The sequence below is a fragment of the Candoia aspera genome, chromosome 4 (assembly GCF_035149785.1).
Source record: "Candoia aspera isolate rCanAsp1 chromosome 4, rCanAsp1.hap2, whole genome shotgun sequence".
NCBI lineage: Eukaryota > Metazoa > Chordata > Lepidosauria > Squamata > Boidae > Candoia > Candoia aspera.
Window position 1 is genome coordinate 94,091,806 of NC_086156.1, and position 26,557 is coordinate 94,118,362.

General features: G+C 39.3%; 1 protein-coding gene across 1 annotated transcript in view; it reads right to left on the reverse strand.

Moving 5' to 3' along the window:
- The window catches only part of LOC134496680 (vomeronasal type-2 receptor 26-like), a 41,202-nt gene extending 17,744 nt beyond the window's left edge, over positions 1-23,458 (reverse strand). The window contains 5 exon segments of the mRNA XM_063302391.1: positions 3,177-3,497; positions 17,045-17,806; positions 18,392-18,518; positions 20,859-21,086; positions 22,913-23,458. Of these exon segments, the coding sequence (XP_063158461.1) occupies positions 3,177-3,497; positions 17,045-17,806; positions 18,392-18,518; positions 20,859-21,086; positions 22,913-23,458 (1,984 nt within the window).
- Positions 23,459-26,557: the final 3,099 nt, after the last annotated feature.

Consider the following 26,557-nt stretch of genomic DNA (forward strand, 5'->3'; position numbering starts at 1 on the left):
CAATTCCTTAAATGAGGTCATCCATGAAGACTAATAAAACTGAACATATTTTGGATTTAATGTTTTTGAAGTCATACTTTGGGCTGTTTTAAGTGTATCTTCAGTTGAAATATATGACGAATACAACTCAGATCATAATCCACAGATTTTTTTTTAAAAGGAAGTCCCATTAAACCCAATGATTTTTCATAGAAACCTAGAGTAGAAAAAAGTCATTCAGGGAAACAAGTTTCATTGTGCACATGTACAGTATACTGGGATGGATTGTATTAAACATTTCTAAGTAGAATAACACTCTATTAAGGGACTACACTTGACTTACAGCAATAAGGTATATTAACTCACAAGAAGGGATATGGCTGCACCCAATCCAGTCCCCAGACTCCCAATACTCATATTGCTTATGAAAGTTTACAATAGGCTTATAGTTCCATTAACTGGATTCATAGTAGAAGTTGTGATAGGACCAGAACTCTGCTTCTTAGGATTCTCAGTTGTTCAAAGGGAACTAATCCCTTTGATGTAAATGTAAATAGAACTTGGAATGTTATGAGTGGCCAGATATAGCCAGCATGTGTGGCTTCTATACCTCTTATCTATCGTCTGCACCTACCCAATGGAACAGCATTTCCCCAGAAGTTTCTATGGCCCTGGCCCTGTTGTGTTTTTGCAAATCTTTAAAGACCTGCTCTTCCAATAGGCCCTGGAACTGGGTGGGTTATGATCCACTTCCTGATATTAGCATGCAGTTTTCTCTTGCTTGCTATTGGTTTTTTGGTTTTGTTCTTCCCCGACGTGCTGTGGGTTACTATTATTTTTTGGTGTTATTATGATGTTGTGTCTGTATTTTGTTTCTTTTTGTTTCATATTTTAGTCCTAATATGTAAGTCACCTAGACTTACTTTGTGATTGGGTGGCATACAAATTTATTAAATCAATCAATAAATAAATATTGTCCAAAGAGGATTTTTACTTTGTTCAGGTATGAAACAGGACCACTGGGGTATATATTTTTCAAAGATAATTCAAAATAAATATTCATAAATTAGGGTAAAGGAAAGTTGATTCTAAAACCTTTTATTTTTTATTTTTTGTTCTTGTTACTTCCTCATGCTGTTAAGATTTTTTATAAATACATGCACACCCACACCCACCCACACACCCACCAGTAAAATATAATTGGAGGATAAGAGAGAGGAGATCTTCCCAGCTGCCATGTCTTTCTTTTTGGTACACAGCTCCTTAGTGTTTTGAAGAAACTCTTCCAGATCACTGCACCAGTCCTCCTGTTCTGGAGGTGGTCCAGTGAGTTCCAGAAAGTTGATCCTCTGAATCTGAAGTAGTTGAGGGTGTTCCAGACATACTCTGCCTTCTGGATGTCAGCCTCACTTGGTAAGCCTGTAGTTATTTGTGAATCTACGTGTTGCTGATGTTGCAACAATGCTGCAGCAAGGTGCTCAGTGGACCTTGGGAATATACTGAGGATTAGTGGCCTTCTCTAGCTACAAAGGTGAGACCTTCAGCCTCTCTTGAAAGAGATTAGGAGATTTGCAAGATTGTTGTAAGCCCAACTAGGTAGACAAGACCAGGAAATCAACTCCACAGAAGACTAAAAATATTTTTATTGAGACTGGCTATAATAACAGAATCTTGCAATTTTGATTGTGCTGTACATCTCCCCTACTTATACCCCAGTGAATCGGGGAAGCATCTGCCTGAGTCATTTCTGAATATTACTTCTCAGGAGTTTAAAAAAAAAAGTTTCAGCCCCTTTTGCTTAGGTAACAGTTCTTGCATATTTCTACCAAGGTCATCTTCCTTATTGACTACACTGGAACATCACATCCTGAACCCCATGAATTGACTCTGGTTTGGAGGATTAAGTAATGGAAAATCACTTGCAGGTTTATTTCAGAAATTCATTAAGAGAAATGGGAGGAAGGCTTTAAGAAGAAAGGGGAAAATGTCACAGTCTCCCCACCTTTCATTCCATTAGTATGAGCCTTGAAGGCCATGTCATGTTCATGACATTGAAGATGCAGCTCTACAGCATTGACATTTTGCCGCTTTTCATCATATTGATTACTATGCAATAAGGGGTTAAGCCAACAAGTCAGGTGCTCCTTCTTTGTTCCACTCTGCTGTGTTTTACCCTGATTTTGAGAGTGATAGTTTTAATTTTTCCAATCCATCTGCTTCCTACAGGAAGAAAAAAAAACCTTTTATTTCTTCAAGGGATGGCAACTTGGGGCATTTGAGAGGTAGCAAAATATGTCCCAAGTATCCCGCACCATTGGCTGTACTGTGAAAACAAGTATGTCAGCAATACCTATATGGAAGTCAATTATTTTTTCATACTTTAACAACTAAAAAAATAAGTCATTTTACATGTGGCTTTCAATTTTCTGAGGCATGATTACTCTACTTCAGTGTGAAGTAAAAAGTAAGAGAAGAGACATACAAAAGAGCCAGCTGATTAGAAAATAAACCCCACATCACCTCACAGAAGAAAGGTGGAAAAAATTCTCCATGCACCTTCCTAAAGACAGTCTAATCAGAGTGGAAAATAGGATGGGAAATCTCAGTGCTTTTGCTTTATTTTGTTCTCCTAACCAGTTGCTCTTTTCTGTTCAGATCTGGCCTGAACCAGATGATGTAGCATTTAGGGAAGAAGATGAAAACTACCAAGCCAGCGCTAGAGCTTAAGATGGAGAAGACCTCCACAGCCACCATACCTTTCCCTTTTGTGCTCAGGTAGGTTGGCACAAAGCAGAACCAAACACTGCAATAGACCAGCATGCTAAAGGTGATAAATTTGGCTTCGTTGAAACTGTCAGGTAACTTCCTGGCAAGGAAGGCCACTGCCAAGGTGACAAGAGCCAGGAAGACCTTATAGACCAAGACACAGAAAAACAAGAGAGTCGACCCCTCGTTACACTGCAGAATGATTTTTCCCTTCAGTGAGTGCAGGTCCCTATCAGGGAATGGTGGAGCCTTAGTCAGCCAGAGAGTTGAAATTCCCACTTGAAGAAAGGACAAGAGAAGGAAGATAGTAGTTGCTAATCTTTTCCCCACCCATCTCCTTAGTCTGGAGTCTGGTCTTGTAGCCATGAAAGCCAAAAGAACTAATATGGTTTTTGCCAAAATACTGGAAAGGCACACAGAGAAAATGATACCAAAAGCAGCCTGTCGGAGAAGGCAGGTCAATGTTTTTGGCTGTCCAAGGAACAGGAAGGAGCAGGTGAAGCAGAACATGAGGGAGGAGAGAAGGATGTAGGTCAGGCTTCGGTTGTTGACTTTGACAATGGGCGTGTCCTGGTGCTTCAGAAAAGTTCCAAACACAAGAGCTGCCATGAAAGCAAGGATGATAGCCAAGCAAGCAAAAGTGATCCCCAGGGGCTCTTCGTAAGACAGGTAGCTGATAACTTTAGGAATGCATTGGTTTTGACCCATGTTTGGATAGTAATCTTCTAAACAGTCAGTGCAGGCATCCATATCTAGGAGAAAAATATTAAATCAATGTAGACCCATTTCAGATATCCCATTAAGCCACAGTGTGGTTACTTTACTGTTAGCCTAGTATGTTTTTGATCCCAGCCATTGTTATTTGCAGACAGTGGTTTGTGGTAAAATAAAAAGCCAGGAAAGATGCCTTCAGCCTTTCCCAAATTTGATAGATGTTCTCCTTGCAGGGAAGGAGGAACAAGATAAGGCTGTTAATTCTTTCTTGGCTCCTTGAATATCCCACTTACCCAAAGCAAAAGCCAGTGAAGCAATATTCAGCAGTTTAGTCAATATCCCTGATTCTTCACTTGGTTTATACTGGAGGACTGACAGATATGATTGGGTGTGAAAGGCAAAACACGCTGGAAAGTTCAGAGAGTTTGGCCAGACTTCCTAAAACGTTGTTTAATACCATTATCAATAATGGTAAAAAAAGGACTTGCTTTACGGTATGCTGTGCTTTTTGTCATGTATCATTGAAGATATGTTGAGAATACTGAAAATGGTAAATAAAAAGTCTATTATCTGAAAAGCATAATGCCTACTTGTGGCTCATTACGAAGCCTGACTCCTACCTTTCTGGCTTGAAATCTTTCCTTCTGGACATGGAATACAATCATAACAACAGAAAGGAAGCCCTTCCTTCTTTTTCTTGTGATAGCCAGGAGAGCAATTGTCATTACACACTGAAATGGGCACAACCTGTAGTAACATCAGGAATTTCTTTTTTTTAAAATAGTAATTTTATTAAAAATTACAACTACAATCATAAAAAACTAATACAAATTATAAAAAGAAAAAAGAAAAGAAAAAATTGTAGATGCAGAAAAGAAAAAGCATATAGAAAAAATAGAAATGAAAGAAAAAATAGAAATGAAAGAAAAAATAAGAACATAGTAAAGAAAATAAAAGAAACATATAAAGAAATGACTTCCCCCTTCATCACAAGAAGTGTAAACAATTTTAGTAATCATTACCTAAATTATCACCTTCTCTTAAAATACAACAATGATCTCTTCTTCCCATATCACATCTCTTATCTATAAACAAATCTGTAAAAACCTCATCATTTCAGTCCTGATGATCAAAAGTCCATTAAGGGTTACCAGAGATAACAACATATCTATTTTAACCTTGATCCAATAAACCAACTTTATATTTGTGACTTTTACTTTTAACATCAGAAATTTCAGAAAGTGTTATTTTCCTTCATTCACCACACAGTTGTCATGTATCTCAGCTCCCTATTGATAGACAAGACCCAGTAATCTTACAGCAACATACAGTATGTTAGTTCTTAGTACAGGTAGTTCTCACTTAACAACCACTCATTTAGTGACTGTTCAAAGTTACAATGGCACTGAACAAATGGGATTTACAATTGGTCGTTGTGGTTCTGGCTGTTGCAGTGTCTCTGTAGTCACATAATCGCAATTCGGGTGCTCTGTGACCAGCTTGCAATTATGCTGATCAGCGTCCCACAGTCGTGCGATTGCCATTTGTGACCTTCACTGCCGGCTTCTGAGAAGCCAAGTCAATTGGGTCTAAGTCAATGGCAGCCATGTGATGTGCTTAATGACCGTGTGGGATTTGCTTAACGAGGGCAACCAGAAGTGCCGGAACTGCCATCAAAACTCAGAACGCACACGTGACAACGTGCTTTACGGCCATGTTCCTTAGCTATGGAGTGTCTGGTTCAAATTACTGTTGTTAAGCAAGGACTATCTGTAGTGTTTTTAACCTTATTCTTATAAAAGACCTTGATCATTTAAGCCCCTGAGATGAGTACATCCTTTCCTCTTAGGTTTCTTTAGAAGAATTTCTTAAAAATCAAGGATAAATTTCATGAATGGAGTAATAAAACAGCTGTGGGGTTCCAATGAAAGCCATGCATATGCATACAATCGATTCCATGTATATGGATTTGAATATTTGAAATTTTGGTTTTAATACAGTACATCACAACTCTTAATTGATTGGGTGCTTGTAATCTTTCCCAAATGTAATCCATATCTGCATAACCACCCTGTGTTCCCCTCATTGTTTTTCAGCCTAGCTCATCTCAGCATAAATCCTACATAAGTTAAGCCACTCCATGCACCTGATGAAGGGAGCTGTAGTTCACAAATGCTTATGCTGTGCATAGAACCTGAAAGGGTGTTACCAGACTCCTTCTGATGTTTGGTCTTACATGGTTCTTCTTCTACAATCCTACCTGGTTAAATTTTCTGTGCCACACAATGCTTTCCTCCCGAATTGTTATGCCTTCATGTAGGGGAGCCCAAGGATCCAGCCTTCCAACTTTGACTCGAAGAGAAGACTGATTTGGGAAAGTTATCCAGTTTGCAACCTCAAATCCTGCAATTAATTCTTGATTGTTGTCAAAAGAAATTGTCTCTCCAGCGCTGTTGTTGAATGAGATTCTCCTGAGAACGTGATGGAGCTAAGCTCAAAGAGAACATGAAAAGATTCATTTTGTTTTATTTGCCCTGAACCAGGTGGATTTAGTAGCTTTTAGCCAAGGATTTGGTCAGAAATGTTTCTAGTGAATGTCTGGGAGAAGAACAGAGGATGAGGAGGATGAGGAGAAGAAAAAAGGGAAACATAATTTAAAGTGAACAAAAATTGATAATTATATTTGACGATTGGTAGGAGCTATCACTCAGTATCTCTCTCCTTTTTTTTTCTTGACAGAAAAAATCTTTTTTTTCCCTAATCCTCAAGCAATAGCCCTGAAATTTCCATGCTTTACATGCAGTACCCTCATGGACATGAGAGTGTGATGTTGAACACAACCAAAGAACAATAGCTAAACTATCCAGCAGAATCACAACCCCATTCTTGAACAAAAAAAGCTTCCAGAATGACTTACAACTGACATTTTTTAGTTCTTAAATGACTGTCCTTTGTATATCCAGTTTGACTAATCAAAGTTTCCAGCATCAAGAGCTGATGTCCAGGTGACCATGTGTTTGGCATAGCACTTGGAGTCAAGCTCGTGTCCTGCTAATTGTGGCACAAACTTTCATTGCTAACTTTTGAAAAGGACATGAAATTATGACCTCAACCTGCCTTTCTAGCAGTGGAGAAAGACATTTTTAATGAGGTAGGCTTTTTATTGTCAACGTTAATAATTAGTAAATAGATTTCTTGGAGGAGGGTGCTATATTTTCCAGTTGTATGATGTGCTTTTAGTTCACTACATTTTTTAATAGTCTATTTCAGTATAGTGGTTTAAATATATTTAAGTGATGCAGTCTCCACCCTTTCCAGGTGCCTGGGGCTGTGGGGGCCTGGATGGGGAACAACAGGCTTCAACTGAACCCTGGTAAGAGTGGCTGTGGATTGATGGCCCCTCAGTTTCCAGGAAGTTGTCATCTTTGGTTCTGGATGGGGTGGCACTGCCCCATTCGGAACCAGTGAGGAACCTGGGGGTCCTCCTGGACTCGTGTCTCCTGCTTGAAGAGCAGGTGGCAGTCATGGCCAGGAGGGCCTTTGCACATCTTCAGGTGGTGTGCCAGCTACGCCCATTCCTGGACCAAGATGCCCTCTGAACAGTCACTCATGCCCTTGTCATCTCCCATATAGACTACTGCAATGCGCTCTACATGGGGCTACCCTTGAAAAGCATTTGGAAGCTTCAGCTGGTCCAGAATGCGGCTGCGTGGACAGTTATCAGGGCTGTAAAATCAGCCCATGCGACACCACTGTTATGCGAGCTGCATTGGGTACCAGTTTGCTTCCAGGTCCAATTCAAGATGTTGGTTATCACCTTTAAAGCCCTACATGGCATGGGACCAGGGTATCTGAGGGAGCATCTCGTCCCCATAACATCAACCCGTCCCACCCGGACAGGCAGGGAGGGCATGCTATGGACCCCATCAGTAAAGGAATTTAATCCAGGGGGGTCCAGAAGGGGAGACTTCTCTGCAGTGGTGCCTGCCCTTTGGAACATCTTGCCCCTGGAGTTGAGACAGGTTTCCTTGCTCTCAGACTTCTGGAAGAAACTGAAGACCTGGTTCTGCCACCTTGCTTGGGAGAGGGAGAGTGATAGCTCCACCTGGGGATGGCTGGCGCCATAGCACCACTTAGTGATTGTGTTCCATCTCCACTTTCATTTTACAGTTATATGTGTGTGTGTGTGTGTGTGTGTGTGTGTATGTATGTATGTGTGTGTGTATATATATATATATATATATATTTATTTATTTATTTATTTATTTATGGTAATTTTTAGATGATTATGTTTTAATGTTGTTTTATTGTAAAACACCCAGAGTCCCCCATGGGGGAGATGGGTGGTGATATAAATTTAATCAATAATAATAATAATAATAACAACAACTCTATAAATTCTATATAGAAAGGCAGAAAACCATGCATCGGGCGTGATAATTACTTGCCACGGTTGGAGATCTTGGGGAGTCAGCTTCCTTCCAAGTCCTTGTAATTTTTTGGATCCAGATTGAAAAAGATCATGTAGAGCATGTGCCACAGCATGGACAGCATTGTAGATGGCATAGCTGTGGCCAGTCATGCTCATTTCAAAGAAAGTCCCTGGAAGACTCTCCAGATTCTCCTCTCCTGTACAAACTGGCGGGAGCTCATCAATGACATGAAGATCTTTCAGAGAGCACTTGAAGACCTTTTCCCAGAAATCGTGGAGAAAAGGATTTTCTTTTGCCCACAGAGAATTGAGACCATGAAGAAATGTCCTGAATCCTGCAGGTTCATTTGAGTGAAGTGACAGGGATAGGGCACCCTGGAAGAGTTGTATATCCCAGTCCTTCTGGATGGTGGTTCTTTTGAAAACCCAGTATGTGGTCACAATCCATACCTTACCTAGAGATGAATTCAGGAGAGTTGGATAAAGACGCACATAAAAAGTATACATTGGTAAAGTACCAAAACTGATTACAAAAATGTTGGCTTTGCTTTTGGTGAGAACTGAAATTTTCTCCAATCTATTATAAAATAATATTGACTTTTGAATGAAATAATTCCATGTGGGTATCTTTACAATAAAATCTGTACAGATGCCATGGAGGAAAAGCAGGGGCATTATTATTTCCAAAAATCTTTCTCTAGGATAGTATTCCCAGGAAATCAGCCCAATCCAAGTCCACCTGAAATGAAGAAGCAATCGGACGATCCCAGAATACTCCAGGATTTCACTGGGGACCATCTGATACAAGTGAGGAAATAGCCTTTTCTCAGTTATGTTTGGATCAAGGGACCCATAAGGGAACTGCAGAAACAAAGAGGTATATTACAAATAAAGTATAAAATATATGTGCTCTTTATCTGTATTAAATACATGGCTAATATGCAATTCTTTGTCTTATTTGACTTTATGCAAAATTTATAGTGTACTACATATCCCTTTCTTCTTTTGTAAAAACCTTTGTGTTATATTCAGTGATATTTTGAAATGCAATACATTTAAACAGCTTTCAAGTGACTTTAAACAACTATCTTAGCCATCCACCCATCCATCCTTCCCACATTTTCCATTGAAGAAATAAAATGGAATTGAAACTGCTCTAGTGTGTGTCTCAGAATATCTACCTGTGGTATTTTATAGGTGTTCATAAGAGTGGCTAAGCTGTGAGAAGACGAAGAGGACATTCCACCAATGACGGCAATCAAATTGTTCTGTATGACACATTTGTAATTGGGACCATGTCTGTTTTGTGCAGAAAGAAGGTCCAGTGCAGTTTGATAAGTCATCTGAGTACAGCAGAAGTTGTTGATGATATGGAAGCCCAAAGTAGTATTAGGTAAGATTTTAGGATCTTTATTAATCTCCTTTATTGCAAAGGTAATGGCCAGAATCTGCTGGTAATGGCTTGGTATTAGGCTGCAATAAAAGGTACATTCTGTGTAAAAGAATATGCAAAGAAATGTTTTTTTTTTTATTTTTTTATTTTCAGTTGCCATTAAATATACTCCTCTGTTCTCCATGGATCAAACTTACTCAAAGATTTATGTCAACCCCTGTCACAGGTTCGTTTGATACCCAAGGGTTGTTTACTCAGACTCACCACGATGTTCCCAAATGAGACACTGCACATGAAGAGCTTTTGTTCACCCTTTTTATGTAGGGGGGTTCTTTTACTTAGAAAACCACTATTTACAGTATAAAAGTGATTTTTTCCTACCAACTAACACAATTCTTTCCAACTAACCTATATTTCTATCACTATGACTACTCTAAACTATGTCTATTCTAACTAATACATGTAGGTCACTAAGCTATTCTATCACTATACTATTTCTATTACTAACAATTCTACTACTACCTTTAGAACCCAGTTCTCCTTCAAATGGACAAAGTCTCACTTACTCCTTCTCTACCTTTGCTACAACCCTTGACTGCCGCTCTCACCCTCACTTCTTTCTGTCTTCTGCTTCTCCCCCACAGCACCCCCACTACCACACCACCACCCCCAGCTGTTCCAAACCCAGGGCTTTTAACCATCTCCCAGCCCTCCTTAAGCTGAGGTGTGTTAGGCTTAAAGGGGAAGGAAAGCACTTAAATGGGTGCCTACAATTTTATGACAGTCCATCCTGCCACAACCCCATTTTATTCCCCCTACCTCTGATGATTACATATTTGGGATGAGACGGCAAACATCAGAACATCCATAAGGCACAGTTGGAGAAAGTCTACTTCTGCCAAAATGGCTAGTTTGATCACAAGACAGTTTGGAAAAAAATGGAGGAGAGAAAATATGGGGTAGGCACAAATTGCAGCAGAGTTAATGTTAGGGAAGGACGATCAGGACAGCCATAAGAGCAATCTTACAATTAAATTGAAAACCACAAGCAATGTTGATGCTTATATGGAGAAAAATACCAAATGTTAGCTGAGAAGGAACAGACTCAGTAACTTAGTATCTGTGCTTCGGATAACAGAAGACAGATTTTTAATACTTACCATGAGAAACTTGAAGCGACACCAAGGAGGCCTAAACTCCCTCAGTGTGAGTTAAATCTTACCGATTCAACCATACAGAATATCCATAGTAGGGGAAACTATAAGATGTCAGGGTTCTTTCTGCTGATCTCTCTCTCTCTCTCTCTCTCTCTCTCATCTATCAGTCATCTCTGTCTATCTTCTGGAGCTGTGCTGGTGGAACAATACAAGACTGAACTTACATGTAACATAGCAATACAAATTAAATGACTTTAGGTCGAAATGCAAAGTATTATTTTTCACATTCAAAAGAAGGTACAACTCCCATGAAACAGTTTTTTCTTATCATTTTGTTTGTTTCTAATTTATCAGTTCACCTGGGGGTATCCATCTTCCTTTGGTTCAAGTGCTGAAGCAGACATTGTCCAGCCTGTTGAGAGCCCCATATCACGGTTAAATGGGACCAACATTACAAATGCTCCTGATAGTTTGGAATTAGTAATTTCAAGGGTTGAAGTATGTGTCTGAAATCTTCACAATTGTTAAGACCACCCATCTGGCCATTTAAGCCCTCTTCTTTCAAAGAGAAGAAAAGGCCAAAGTTTAGGGGTTTGCCCAGCATGGGGAGCTATTGGGTGGCAACTTATATAGGTTCTGCGTTTTCCATCATTGATCTAAGCAGATAAATGTCAATGAGAGAATGAAGAAAGCAAAGAAAATTCCTTACACATTTTCCTGGATCAAATGGGAAGAAGGAGGTGCACTGAAATTTGTTCTGAAGCGTAGATGGAAACCCAGACAAGGTACTTCTCCAATGATAAGTTCTCCTTCCTGAAACTTCTCCTGAGTTTTAAGGACCAAGTTACTTATTCTGCATTTTCTAGAGTGAATCTTTAGATCAGGAGGAAGAAGAATTTTCTTACTGACACTGTGAGGCAGAAGTCCAAGCATCATCATCAATAACAGTAGCATTTTGTGGACAAATCCATCATTCCAGGAACTTATTCCACTCTCCCTTTCAACTCCCTTCACTTTGGGCACATCTGCTTGTTCCAACCTGCTCACGTTCTGTCAAAATGAGAGATTAGCAACTAGTCAGATTGATTATATAGTTATTAAAGCAAATCTGCCAGAATCTTGGTCACAGATGGCTTGTTTGGACCTCATCTGTGCATTAAAGAAGGGTTTTATAATCAGTGTCTGAAATAGTTGTTCTTCTTCCCTCTCGGTTTAGAAATTACTTTGGGTGTGGTAGACAGAAAAATTACATGCTGATAATTGCAAGACAAAATATTAGCCACCATTTTGCTGATACTGCTGTGGGGTCAAACACAGAAAAACATCTGTGAATGTGGCAGGTGTTGAAGATGACCCTTTTGTGAACTTTTCCCCATCTTCAAATCAGAAAATGATCATTTTTCTCTAGTCTAATTCAGTGCAATTAGTTATTAGAGTTAGAGAGTCCTCCATGTGTACAGGTAAATATGCAGAAGGTCTACATAATGCTGAAGAAGTTACATAGGCTGGGAATGCCTGATCATGGTAAGATAATTGTTCAAAAGATGCAGAAGGGTTGGGAAGAGTAGGATGACAGCAATAACAACAACAACAATTATACACAGAAAGTACCCTAACCATTGTAATATTTATGAGGTGTATTAAAGCTGAAATCACAAGAGGCTTACAACTGTTTCATTCTTTTTTTCTATCTGAAACATATACATGGACAAGAAGAAATAAACCAAGCTGAACTGAAATGGCTTTAGCATAAGGTTGCTTTTTACATTCTTCCTAATATAATATTTAATTAATTGCTCATAGTTCTTGTTTGACTGAGAGTTATGTGCAGATAAGTCCCCCATTCATAAGGCGCAAAGGCAAAATCAGAGACAAGGTGAGTCAGAGTCCTACAGACAATCCAAAGGTACAGGGTCAACATTTTAGGCAGCTGGTCAAAAAGAAACCCAACTATGGAAATTGTTTCCTAGTAACATGTCACCTCGGATAACCAGTTTTCTACTCCAGATTTCCAACCTCTGCTGTAAGATAGCTGCACTCAACTTCTGTATCTCAGAACATCTATCTATCTATCTATCTATCATCTATCTATCTATCTATCTATCTATCTATCTATCTATCTATCTATCCAGGAGCACCGACGATGTATTAGCAGTTGTGAGTGTGATAACTGATCCCTTTGTCTCCTGGTGCTCAAACCCATGGGAGATGGGTTCTCCCTAGCTTTGGCTAATGTGCCCTGGCTTATGGCAATTCATGGTTTCCAAGCAGTCCATGTGTACCCCCCGCCCCCAATTAATGATTGAAGGAGACAAGGAAGCCCCATGCTTTTGGCTTTTTTAAAAATCAAGGAAGCAATCCCTTGTAGTGGTTTGGCTGTTGTGATGTGTGGCATTATGAGAGGATCAAATCAAAACAGGAAAATAAGAGTTTCTCTAAAAGAATGAACGACAGTTCATTTATTGCTGCTTTCCCTTGGGTTAAGGAGAAACCTTGTAGTAGGAACAGAAGTAGTAGAAATGGGAGAAGAAATAGAAAACCATACAAAAAAATAACTATTATGGTTACATGTAAGGAAGATCTGAACACGAGAAAAGAAAGTGCTCATCTCCTCTCCAGTTCTCTGGCTAGCTTTACTTTATGAATACATCCAATTAATTAAGGATGTGGAACAAAGGAAGCAAAGAAGGGACGCTATTAAGGTGGATGTAGATGAAGTTTTCATTGCTAATTTTTACTACAGGAGTATTGTTCTGTACCCAAAGTAAAATAAAAAAAAATAAACATTGGTGAGATCTGCCATCTCGCTTGAGGCAGGAAGGGGGGAGGTAACCAACTCTGGGGGTGGTTAGTGCCCTAAAGAGGCCCCCGTGTATTTATGAATTTAAATTAAGAACTTTTAATGTTGGCATACTGGATTTTATATTGATATTTATAATTTAAGAGGTACTGTTTTTATTGTATTTTAATCTGTATTTAGTTTTAGTTTTATTGTAAACTGCCCAGAGTCCCTGTTTCGAGGGAGGTGGGTGGTAACAAATTTTAAAGGTAAAAAGGTAAAAATAAATAAATAAATAAAAATATTAACCCCAAGCACAAAATCTGTGACCAGAGCAAAAGGAACAGCATTTGAACTTATTCTCAAAGGTTCTTCATATGAGTGGCAAGCACTGATCCTAGTCAAAGTTCCCTCTGGTCAACTCAGCCAGGAATCCATATTAGAACAAGAAAATATATAGATTGCCATGCCTTTTGACTCTGCAGCATTTAAGAGAAAATCCAGATGAGGAAGGATTAGGGGAAGGAGGGAGTTTAGTCTATGTAAACAAAACAACTACCGTTTCTTTAATGAAGCAGTTTGAACCACTTGGGATTCTCTGATTTTTCTGTAACGAGCCTTGAAAGTATTTTGGCACCAATGGAAGTGAGTCCAGGATGGGAAGCTTTGGTGCATGCATGCTGCCGGTAATCCTGCTGCATTCATGGAGCTGGCTAGTATAGAAAAAGTTTGACTCAAGGGGGCAGAAAGGTAGGTGAGGCACTGCTGAGAGGACAGGGGCGTTAGCTAACTCCCATCTCTTTTGACACTGTGTGAAGAAATTAAGATCTCTCCCTCCCTGCCATATTGTCTTCCCCTCCTCATGTGAGGTAAACAGTTACAAGTTACAAAGTGGAATGGGTTCATACCAAGATGAAGCAAGAAATTAAAATTTGACAGGAAATCCCAGCTGTTTAGACAAAAGATTCCCTTCAGACTGAATCAGAGACCTTGTAAGACAAAAGGTTGCTCCTTCACAGAATTTAGCAGAGCCTGTTCAGGTAGATCTTTCCCCCCAGCCAAACAGATCTCCATAACTGAATAACAACATTAATAAGAAAACAACAATAAGAACATTCCAAACTAGTAGACAAAGCCTCAGCCCAGCAGGGAACCTAGACTATCTGAGAACAGGAAACCACAAACAGCAGGGAGCCAGACCACAGAGTGCCTCCTCTCTGAACTCTGGTAAACTGCACTTTCCTGGAATTCCTAGAGAGTGTCCCCTTCCAAGAAACCAGCCAAATGCACTTTCTCAGATGTTCTTACAGGGCAGGAACACTTTTACATAATAATAGCCAAGCTCTCCTATATAAAGAGCTTGTGGAGAGAATACAAATGTGGCCCCCTCCGACCAGCAGACTCTGTACCATGCTCTTGGAAAAATAAGGTTCACCTCTGTCCAAGCAACTGCCTGAGTACTTTCATTCTGGGCTCGGAACGGACCTGGTAAGATTTCCTTCCAACAACACAAACTGATAAAGTTCCTGGCCAGCACATCCTGCTTGTTCACCACCATCTGGCACAGACTGGAAATGTTCTTGGTCACTGTATGTAACCACATGCTATAAGCCTCCATGATGAGAAATTCATGAAATGTGCATTGTGACATAAGGATGCAAACCCCAGCCTTTCATTATTGATTCTGATAGAGCATTCAGATTCATAAATCATGTGGTTTATTTTGCAATGTTGCAATGCATGTTTCATCATTCACTCATTCTTGTCCCTTCCTTTGGGTCCCATGGCAGGCTATCCTGGCTCGTATCCTATCCTGGGCTATTGTGACCAACTTGTGTGGGAGGGAGTACACAGGCAGCAGACAAATTAGCACAATTGGCTTGCATCTTCCATAACAAGGGGCCCAGGAACTTTACCCAACCAGTGCTGGAAACAGCTGGGCAATCATCACCACTGGTTAACCTCACCCGGAGTTGCTGGCCAGGAGTTCTAGTCAACAGATGCTAGAGAGAGGGTGGGTTGAAGACAAAGCCGCATCCCCAGCTGGTCTTCTCCAGAGCTGCTGACCAAAGCTTTGCATGGAATGACTGAGGAAGTTTTCAATCAGCAACTTTCAGAATTCAGACAATGCCAGAACCATCTAGCCAGGGACATCCCTTAAGCAGTGCTTCAGAAGAAAGCTTCTCTAAATAGACTTCTGCAGCATTCCCCAGAAAAGACTCTTCTCAGCCTCCTTTGGTATAAATATTTCTTGGAATCCCATGATGTGCACAATTTTTAAAAATGCAATTTTTATAGCATTGTCTCTGGGAAGGCTTGGAAAAAACCCCAGTATGGATATTTTAAGAAGGAAAATGGTGCTGATGAAGAATATAAGATATTAAACCCCAGCCACACCTTTGGATTAAATCACCATTAAAATAAAAGTCTCTTTCATGCTATCTCAGTTTTTTACTTGAACTTTATTCAACAACCTCTCAGTACAAGGGCATCTCAGGGACCATAGAATACATGAGACTGAGAAGCATCCTTAAGTGATGATGGGAAGGATTATTGCTGTTGCTCCTCCATGACACTGTTCTAATTAGTTGGGAACATTCCAGTGGTGTATTGGTGCATTTTAAAGAAGAAACATGATCCTCTAAGCCCAAGCACTTGGATTTCTCCAGCATTCCCTTAAATGGGGTAGAGAAGAACTACATCAGAGCTGGAGTCTGCAGAGATTATTGCCCTCCCATTAAGAGAAACGGGAGGAAGATGTTGGGAAGAAGAAAGGGGAAAATATTGCTTTCCCCAACATCCACAGCACTGGCAGGCCATGGAAATGGATGATGTTGGGGAGGCAGCTTCAGAAGCATTAACTCTTTGCACCTTATATATTATTCACCACTAGAAGTAAGTCATAGAGCCTCTTTATTTCATTTATTTTAGTAAACGCTGACCACCTCTATAACAACTTTGGATGGTGTACAATAAAATAAATTCTAAAATATAATGAAAATCCCAAATGTCTGGAAGAAGAAAAAACATTGAAAAACTATCAAACTCACAGAACCCACCTCTCACTCTAACCCAAGGCCTGGGGAAAGAATCCAGTTTTCAGGGCTCTTTTAAATATGGTCAGGGTAGGAACCAGATGTATCTCAGGGGGATGGTGTTCCCCAAAGCAGGTGCGGCAACAGAGAGGGCACATATCCTAGGTGCCATCAGGTGATGCTGCTTTAGATATCCTGGCCTTAAATTATGAAGAATTCGATGTCTCTTTCAGCATTCCTTTCTCCAGCTTGGGATACTGATCCTCAGTGTCATTAAATAGCATTCAAGTGTGAGTAACTTGGGACATTGGAGATGCAGCCCACTGGATCCCAAATCCCTCAGACCTGATCCTGATGTAAAAGTACAGAGCTGACCAACAGCCAGAGGTTGAGTAATTTTTCTTGTTGAAAGGAATAACTCCCTGAGGGATACTACAAATGACTGTCAATTGGCTGATGTGTGCAATAGTATATTTGTTCTGTTTTAAAGTAAAGCAAAGAGGAAGAGAAAAGTCCATCAATCTATCTGGACCATAGAACAGTAATTAGCTCATCACCTGAAAAAGGAAAGATGGACGAAATTATCTTGGCACCTTCAGTAAAGGATGACAAACCAATGAAAATAGAAGATGTCTTGGGTGTTTATGCTTCAGTTTGTTCTCCTAACCAGCTGCTCTTTTCTGTTCAGATCTGGCCTGAACCAGATGATGTAGCATTTAGGGAAGAAGATGAAAACCAGTAAGCCAGCACTAGAGCTTAAGATAGAGAAGACCTCCACAGCAACCATACCTTTCCCTTTTGTGCTCAGGTAGGTTGGCACAAAGGAGACCCAAACGCTGCAATAGACCAGCATGCTAAAGGTGATAAATTTGGCTTCGTTGAAACTGTCAGGTAACTTCCTGGCAAGGAAGCCCACTGCCAAGGCGACAAGAGCCAGGAAGACCTTATAGCCCAAGACACAGAAAAACAAGAGAGTTGACCCCTCATTGCATTGCAGAATGATTTTTCCCCTCAGTGAGTGCAGGTCCCTATCAGGGAATGGTGGAGCCTTAGTCAGCCAGAGAGTTGAAATTCCCACTTGAAGAAAGGACGAGAGAAGGAAGATAGTAGTTGCTAATCTTTTCCCCACCCATCTCCTCAGTCTGGAGTCTGGTCTTGTAGCCATGAAAGCCAGAAGAACTAATATGGTTTTTGCCAAAATACTGGAAAGGCACACAGAGAAGACAATACCAAAAGCAGCCTGTCGGAGAAGGCAGGTCAACTTTTTTGGCTGCCCAAGAAATAGGAAGGAGCAGGAGAAGCAGAAAATGAGGGAGGAGAGAAGGATGTAGGTCAGGCTTCGGTTGCTGGCTTTGACAATGGGCATGTCCTGGTGCTTCAGAAAACTTCCAAGCACAAGAGCTGTGATGAGAGTGAGGATGAGAGCCGAGCAAGCAAAAGTGATCCCCAGGGGCTCTTCGTAAGACAGGTAGCTGATAACTTTAGGAATGCATTGGTCTTGACCCATGTTTGGATAGTAATCTTCTAAACAGTCAGTGCAGGCATCCATATCTAGGAGAAAAATATTAAATCAATGTAGACCCATTTCAGATATCCCATTAAGCCGTAGTGTGGTTACTTTACTGTTGGCCTAGCATGTTTTTGATCCCAGCCATTGTTATTTGCAGACTGTGGTTTGTGATAAAATAAAAAGCCAGGAAAGATGCCTTCAGCCTTTCCCAAATTTGATAGATGTTCTCCTTGCAGGGAAGGAGGAACAAGATAAGGCTGTTAATTCTTTCTTGGCTCCTTGAATATCCCACTTACCCAAAGCAAAAGCCAGTTAAGGAATATTCAGCAGTTTAGTCAATATCCCTGATTCCTCATTTGGTTGATATTGGAGGACTGACAGATATGATTGGGTGTGAAAGGCAAAACACGCTGGAAAGTTCAGAGAGTTTGGCCAGACTTCCTAAAACGTTGTTTAATACCATTATCAATAATGGTAAAAAAAGGACTTGCTTTACGGTATGCTGTGCTTTTTGTCATGTATCATTGAAGATATGTTGAGAATACTGAAAATGGTAAATAAAAAGTCTATTATTATCTGAAAAGCATAATGCCTACTTGTGGCTCATTACAAAGCTTGACTCCTACCTTTCTGGCTTGAAATCTTTCCTTCTGGACATGGAATACAATCATAACAACAGAAAGGAAGCCCTTCCTTCTTTTTCTTGTGATAACCAGGAGAGCAATTTTCATTACACACCGAAATGGGCACAACCTGTAGAAAGATAAGGAATTTCAAAAAGTGCTATTTTCTGAAATCACCACAGGAACTTTTGCTTGCAAGAAGATTACCATTGCTGCAAGGGTTGGATTGTCTCATAGGTGTGTTGGCTTTTTTGATGAGTGTATCAGTGTGTGCGTGTGACATCCTGACCCTAATAAAGACTCAAATACTTCATCACTATTAATGAGATGTTTAGGTAAAGAACTCTTCCCTGTGGTAAGGAATGTGGTTTTGTCTAGATGCACACATGTACACAAACACACTCTTTTATCTAGCCAGAAGCAATATCTGTGTAAACATACAAGGGAGGTGGACCAGATTCAAATATTTTATCCTGAAGTCAATTTTGGTTTAGAATAAATGAGAAAAGAAAGCAAAATTATGCATCTTACATAATTCCAATGGTATAGTCCCATTTACTTATCACTATTTTTTCAAGAACGCCTTTTCCTTCATTCAAAGAACAGTTTTCATATATCTCAACCCACCACTGATATGCAGGAACCTGTAATCTTAAAGCAACATATGGTATGTTAGATCTCAGTAGTGTTGTTAACTTTAACCTTATAAAAAGTCCTTAATAATTTAAGCTGGTATCCTTTCCTTCGATATTCATTTTAGAGGAATTTCCTAAAAATCAATGGTAAATTTAAGGAATGATGCAATAAAAATGGTATGGGGTTCTACTGGAAACCACACAGATGTATAAAATCAATTCCATGGATATGAATTTAAATATCTGTAGTTAAACTAATTAAAAGTTTTGCATAATTGTATAACTTGATAAAAATATTTGGCCATCTGGTATGAGAGTAAAGAATCACTCAAAAAGCAATAAATGTAAAATCTATCAGTATGACCCACAGATTTAGAAATACTTGGGGAGATCCGAGCACGTCTTGGGGCATCATAAATAGGACATCATATGAGGAGATGGGCAAGAGCTTCTGCCTCCCTGGATCCACAGGGGCAAAGTCCCTGTGACCAAGGCGTCCCATGAAATCTTCCTGCCAGCAGTGCTGAAGGGAGGGCATCAAAGCGGACTCTGGAAAAGGCCCATCTATATTTGCTTAAGGAGAGATTGTACGGATACCCTGCAGTAGAGGGTTTGAGGCTATCTAGAATTCACTAGATTCCATCCAAATCTTAAAGGAGCAGAAAAGACAATATAAGGCTCTGCTCAGAAAGAAAAAAAACCCAACATCAGAAGAAAAAGTGGTCACAGCTAATCAAAGCTACAAAGTCAAAAAAATCCTTCCCTATTCTGGCATATTATAACTAATTGCTCCCATAATGACACCATACAAGTGCACTGTAGTATTCCCTCAAGCTCCTAGGTATATCATTTCCAAACCCTCTACTGCGATCCACATGCTAACACCTATGTGATGGATTTGCCCTTATCCGCACTGCAGCAGTGGCTCCCAGTCACACGCAAGGAAGTTAAAAACCTTGTTAACTAGCTTAAGTGTGGTAAAGCCCCCTGTGTAAACACACAAGGGGGACCAGATTGAAATCTTTTACCCTAAAGCCAATTTTTGTTTGGACTAAGTTATTCATCTTAAATGACTCTGGTGGTAAAATCCCATCTTCTTATTTCTTCAAGTCCAGATTCATAAATTCCTTCCTAAAGTCAGTTTTTGTTTACAATAAATTAGAAAAGAAAGCAAAATGATGCATCTTACAAAATTCTGAAGGTAAAGTCCCAATTTCTTTTCATTATTTTTTCATCTATTCCTTTTCCTTCATTCAAAGAACAATTTTCATAATCTCAACCCACTATTGATATGCAGGACTCAGCAATCATAAAGCAATATATGGTATGTGAGATCTCAGTCGTGTTCTTAACCTTAGCCTTACAAAAAGTCCTTAAAATTTTTAACCCCTGAAATGAGTGTATCCTTTCCTTCAATATTCCTTTTAGAGGAATTTCCCAAAAATCAGTGGTAAATCTACTGAATGATGTAATGAAAAAGGTATGGGGTTCCACTGAAAACCATTCTTCTGTATACAATCTATTCCATGTCTAGGAATTAAAAAAAAAAATTGCAATTAAACATCTTATCAAAGAAAATGGGTTTTTAATACATTATAACTGTTAATTGAGTGGATGCTTGTAATCTGTCCCAAATGTTATCCATATCTGATGACCACCCTGTCTTCCCCTCTTTTTTTCAACTCACCTCATCAGATTAAGCCTCCATGCCCTTGATGAAGGGAGCTGTAGTTCATGAAAACATATGCTTTCAATGATATTTGAAAAGGGATTACCAGATACTATCTGATGTTTTGCTGCTATGGTCCAACATAGCTCTTCTCCTACAATCCTACCTGGTTAAATTTTCTGTGCCACACAATGCTTTCATCCTGAATTGTTATGCCTTCATGCAAGGGAGCCCAAGGATCCAACTTTCCTACTTTGACTCGAAGAAAAGACTGATTTGAGAAAGTTACCCAGTTTGTAATCTCAAATCTTGCAATTAATTCTTGATTGTTGTCAAAAGATATTGGCTCTCCAAGACTGTTGTTGAATGAGATTCTCCTTAGAAAGTGATGGAGCTATACTCAAAGAGAATATAGAAATATTCACATTGTTTCAAATTTACCCTGAAACAGGTGGATTTAGTAGTCTATAGCAAAGGATTTGGTCAGAAATGTTTCGAGTTTATGTGCGACAAGAACAAAGAGAGGGAGGATAAGGAGGGGAAAAAAGGGACAGATATTTGAAAGGATGTGAACAAAAATGGATAATTGATAATTGTTTGTGGGTGATAGTTCTGTGTATATCGACTGGAACCTAAAAAAATGGGTTAGATTGCCCAGAAGAATCATGATTCCACACTTGAAGCAAAATTGCTTCCACAATGGCTTACTATTGACAATGTTCAGTTCTCAAACTGACTGTATTTATTATGTCCAGTTTGAATAATCAGAGTTTGTGATAGACAGATTTCTAGCATCCAGACCTGATGACCAGGTGACCATGTGTCTGGTATAGGACTTGGGGTTCAAGCTCATGTCCTGCTAATTGTGGCACAACTTTCCATTGCTAACTCTTTGAAAAGGACCTGACTTTATGACATCAACCTGGCTTCATCTGGAGCCCACCAGAGAGGCTGTGTCAATTCATCATTAGCTGTTTCCCCGCATGTCCCGACAAACATCTCCCCATCCAAAAATATATGTCACACCTTATTAATGATGCAGTCAATGGCTGGGATCTACTATGCTTTTGTTGGCCACTTCATATACATGAGGACATGCTTCATCCCTACTGTGCTGGGTTCTCCCCTGTACCTTACAAACCTGCAGTTACAAGGAGCTGATCTGTGACATGAGAGACCTGGCACCAAATGGCCACCATCCCTCACTTGTCATACTCCCTGGTGGAGTAGTTATGTTTAGCTGATAAAAAGCAATTAAAAAAAAAAGTGTTTGTTGCAATGCTGAAGTTAGTGCTATTCTGCATGTGTGCCATCCTGTTTTAGTGCTAAACCTGTATCCAAAGGAGCCTGACTATCAGCACCAATGCAAAGTATAGATATACCTAAAAAACTTCATTCCTTAGTATCAGCTCGATCAGGTTTAAGAATCTCAGTTGCATTTTTCTTTGTTCTGCCCGTTGTTCGCTTCTTGGTAGCAGTTTCCACTCCCTAAAAGAAGACTAATTTCATCATCATTGCTTTCCTACCAGTGGGTGGAGAAGTTTTGAATGAGATAGGGTTTCTATTGTCAATCTAACATAGTTAGTAAATAGATTTCTTATTGGAGGGTGCTAAGTACTCCATGTGTATGATGTGCTTTTAATTCATTGCATTTTTATTTAATTCTTACATTACAAACATCATGAAATTGCTGTGAGTAATCAATAAATGGTAAATGTTAGGAAAGTAGAGCTGTGGCCTAATCGCTTAGTCTTTCAATTAGACAAAGTCTCCAGAAATAGGTTTATAACAAAATCAAAATTAACTTAGTGCAAACATAAAAAAAGGAACCATAAAATATGAATAGGAAAGGTATGTATGAACTTTTAAAGGAAACAGTAATTGAAAAACATGCCATTCCTGTCATTTAAATATGACTGAAGAACCAAACATTGAAGTGGAACCACTCTAAAATCATTGTCTTTTGTGCTCTTCAGAAAATAGAAGGAAGAGGAAGAGGAAGAGGGGGAAATGAACTAAGTTATACAATTCAACATTATCAATTTTATATGGCACATAGGCACACATACACATACATATACACGAAGAGAGAAAACATATATTTTTAAAAAAATTGAGCCCAAAGTATTAGAAAGTTGAAAACTTTTCTCACATTTAGAAGTCTGGGATATGCTAGCCTTGTGTAAAAGAATAAAACCGTGCTTTGTGTGTGATAATTACCTCCCATGGCTGGAGATTTTGGGGAGTCAGCTTCCTTCCAAGTCCTTGCAATCTGATTTTGGATCCAGATTGAAAAAGATCATGTAGAGCATGTGCCACAGCATGGACAGCATTGTAGATGGCATAGCTGTGGCCAGTCATGCTCATTTCAAAGAAAGTCCCTGGAAGACTCTCCAGATTCTCCTCTCCTGTACAAACTGGCTGGAGCTCATCAATTCCATGAAGATCTTTCAGAGAGCACTTGAAGACCTTTTCCCAGAAATCGTGGAGAAAAGGATTTTCTTTTGCCCACAGAGAATTGAGACCATAAAGAAATGTCCTGAATCCTGCAGGTTCATTTGAGTGAAGTGACAGGGATAGGACACCCTGGAAGAATTGTATATCCCAGTCCTTCTGGATGGTGGTTCTTTTGAAAGCCCAGTATGTGGTCACAATCCATACTTTACCTAGAGATGAATGCAGGGGTGTTGTATAAAGATACCAATACAGTGCATGCATTGGTAAAAGACCAGCACTGGTAACAAACACATTGGCTTTGCTTTTCATGACTATTGAAATTTCCTCCAATCTGTTATATAATAATGCTGATATTTTGTCAGCAGAAGTAATTGTCGGTATCTTTACAATAAAATCTGTACAGATGCCATGGAGGAAAAGCATGGGCAATAATATTTGCAAAAATCTTTCTCCAGGGATGTAGTCCCAGGTAATCAGCCCAATCCAAATCCACCTGAAATGAAGAAGCAATCGGACAATCCCAGAATACTCCAGGATTTCATTGGGGACCATCTGATACAAGTGAGGAAATAGCCTTTTCTCAGTTCTGTTTGGGTCAAGGGAGCCATAAGGGAACTGCAGAAACAAATACGTATATTATGAATAAAGTATAAAATATATGTGTTCAGTACATAGCTAATATGCAGTCCTTTTGCACAATGGCTTATTTGAATTTATGCAAAATTCTCAGTGTAGTTTTCTTCAATTATAAAAGCTTTCAGATTATATGAGTGATATTTTGAAATAGTAATACATTTAGTAATACATTTAGAAAACTTTCAAGTAAGCTTGAAATATCTATCTTCAGTATCCATCAATCCCTCCACCAATCCCAATTTTTCCTCTGAACAAATAAGATGGAATTTAATATTGCTGTATGTTTCAGAATATCTACCTGTGGCACTTTATAGGTATTTATAATAGTGGCTAAGTTGTATGAAGACAAAGAGAACATTCCACCAATGACAGCAATCAAATTGTTCTGGACGACACATTTGTAGTTTGGGCCATGTCTGTTTTTTGCAGAAAGAAGATCCAATGTTGTCTGATAAGTAATACGAGGATTGCAGAAGTTGTTAATGATATGGAACCCCAAAGTAGTATTAGGTAAGATTTTAGGATCTCTATTAATTTCCTCTATTGCAAAGATGAAGGCCAAAATTTGCTGGTGATGACTTGGTATTAGGCTGCAATAAAAATTACATTCTGTATAAGAAAACGAGAATTTATTCTGAAATATGCAAAGATATAAAAATTCCCTTCTCACTCCTGTGTGTGGTATGTGTCTTCCTCAACCTTGGGTCCTCTACCAGAGGCCTGGGAGTTTGAGGGTTCTGCTGAGTATCTTAACAGTAGCTGTTTCTAGCACCGGAGTCTTCTGGACAGAGAGCTGTGATGTTGTTCCTGGGAGCTGTTGGGGACAGTCTCGCTCTTTGGAGTCACAGCCCCGAGTGCTCCTACCACCACTGGCCCACTTTGGTCTTTACTTTCCACACCCTCTCTAATTCCTCTTCCAGGCCCGGGTATTTCTCCAGCTTCTTATACCCCTCCTTTCTGATGTTGCCATCACTTGGCACTGCTACATCTATCACGACTGCTCTCTGTGTGTATTATTTTCAGTTGCCATTAAATATATGTCCTTTGTTCTTCATAGAATGAACTTACTCAAATATTTGTTTCAACCCTATTTTATTCCCTCCCACTTCCAAGGATTACATATTTTGTAAGATAAGATAGTTTGGAAAAATTGGGGGAGAGAAGATATGGGGTAAGCACAAATTGCAGCAGACTTAAATGTTAGGGAAGGATGATCAGGATAGCCATAAGGGCAGTCTTACAATAAAGTTAAAATCCGTGAACAACATTGATGCTATTGTGGAGAAAAATATAAAATGTTAGCTAAGAAAGAGAAGACATAGTGGCTTCCTTTCTGTGCTTAGAATAAAAGAAAAGAGTTTTTTAATACTTACTGTGTGAAAAAATGAAACAACACCAAGGAGGTATAAGCACCCTGAATGGAATCAGTACTTTCAAAGATGAAATAGATGTCTGACATCTCAGCAAGCCTTAAGACCACCCATTTGGCCATTTAACCTTCTTCTTTCAAAATGAACAAAAGGGAAAATGTTAGAGGTTTGCCCATAATGGGAAGCTACTGGGTGGCCACTTTTTAATAGGTTCTACTTTTTGCATCATTGAACTAAGCAGATAAATATTTTATGAAAAAAAGAAAAGAAACTTCCTTACATATTTTGCTGGATCAAATGGGGAGAAGGAGGTGCACTGAAATTTGTACTGAAGTGCAGAAGGAGGCTCAGAGAAGTTACTTCTCCAATGGTAAGTTCTCCCTGCTGAAACTTCTCCTGAGTTTTAAGGAAGAAGTTACTCACTCTGCATTTCCTAGAATGAATCTTTAGATCAGGAGGAACAAAAAGCTTTTCATTGACACTGTGAGGCAGAAGTCCAAGCAGCAGCATCAATAACAGTACCATTTTGAGGACAAATCCATCATTCCAGGCATACATTCCACTCTCTTTCACTCTCTGCAGTTTGTGCACATCTATTTGTTGTAACCTACTCACATTCTGTTGCTTTAAATCAAAACTAGTCAGATAAAATGTACAGTTAATAAGCAAACCTGCCAGAATCTTGGCCAGTGACCACACCTGAGCATTAAAGAAGGCTTTTATAATTAGTTTCTGAAATAATTGTTCTTCCTTATGGGTATTTCAAAATTCCTTTGGGTGTGATGGGCAGGAAAATTATGGGCAGGAAAATTACAGGGTGATTATTGGAGGCATAATACTAGCTACCATTGTGCTGACATTGCTGTGGGGTCAAACACAGAAAAAATATCTGAAAATGAGGCAGATGCTATTGTGAATTATGTCCCATGACCAAATCAGAAAAAAGATCATTTTTTCCTCTAGTATAATTCAATGCAATCACTTATTAAAGTTAAGTATGTACAGGCAAATATGCAGAAGGTCTACATAATGCTGAAGAAGTTGTGTAAGCTGGGAATGCCTGGTCATGATAAGATAATGATTCAAAAGTTGCTGAAGGAAGGCATTAGGAAGAGAGAATAATAATAATATAACAAAGTACCAGAACTATTTTAATATTTCTTTAGTGTATTAAAGCTGAAATCATAGTATTCTCACAATTTTCATTCTTTTTTCTCTCTTAACCATATACAAGAAGCAAGGAGAACTGGACTGAGCTGAACTGAAATGGCTTCAGCATCAGGTTGCTTTTTACGTACTTCCTAATCTAACTTTTATTTAATTGTTCATAACTCCGGTTTGACAGAGAATCATGAGCAGACAACTGGAGATAAAACCTTTATTCCATATTGTAAAATATTGT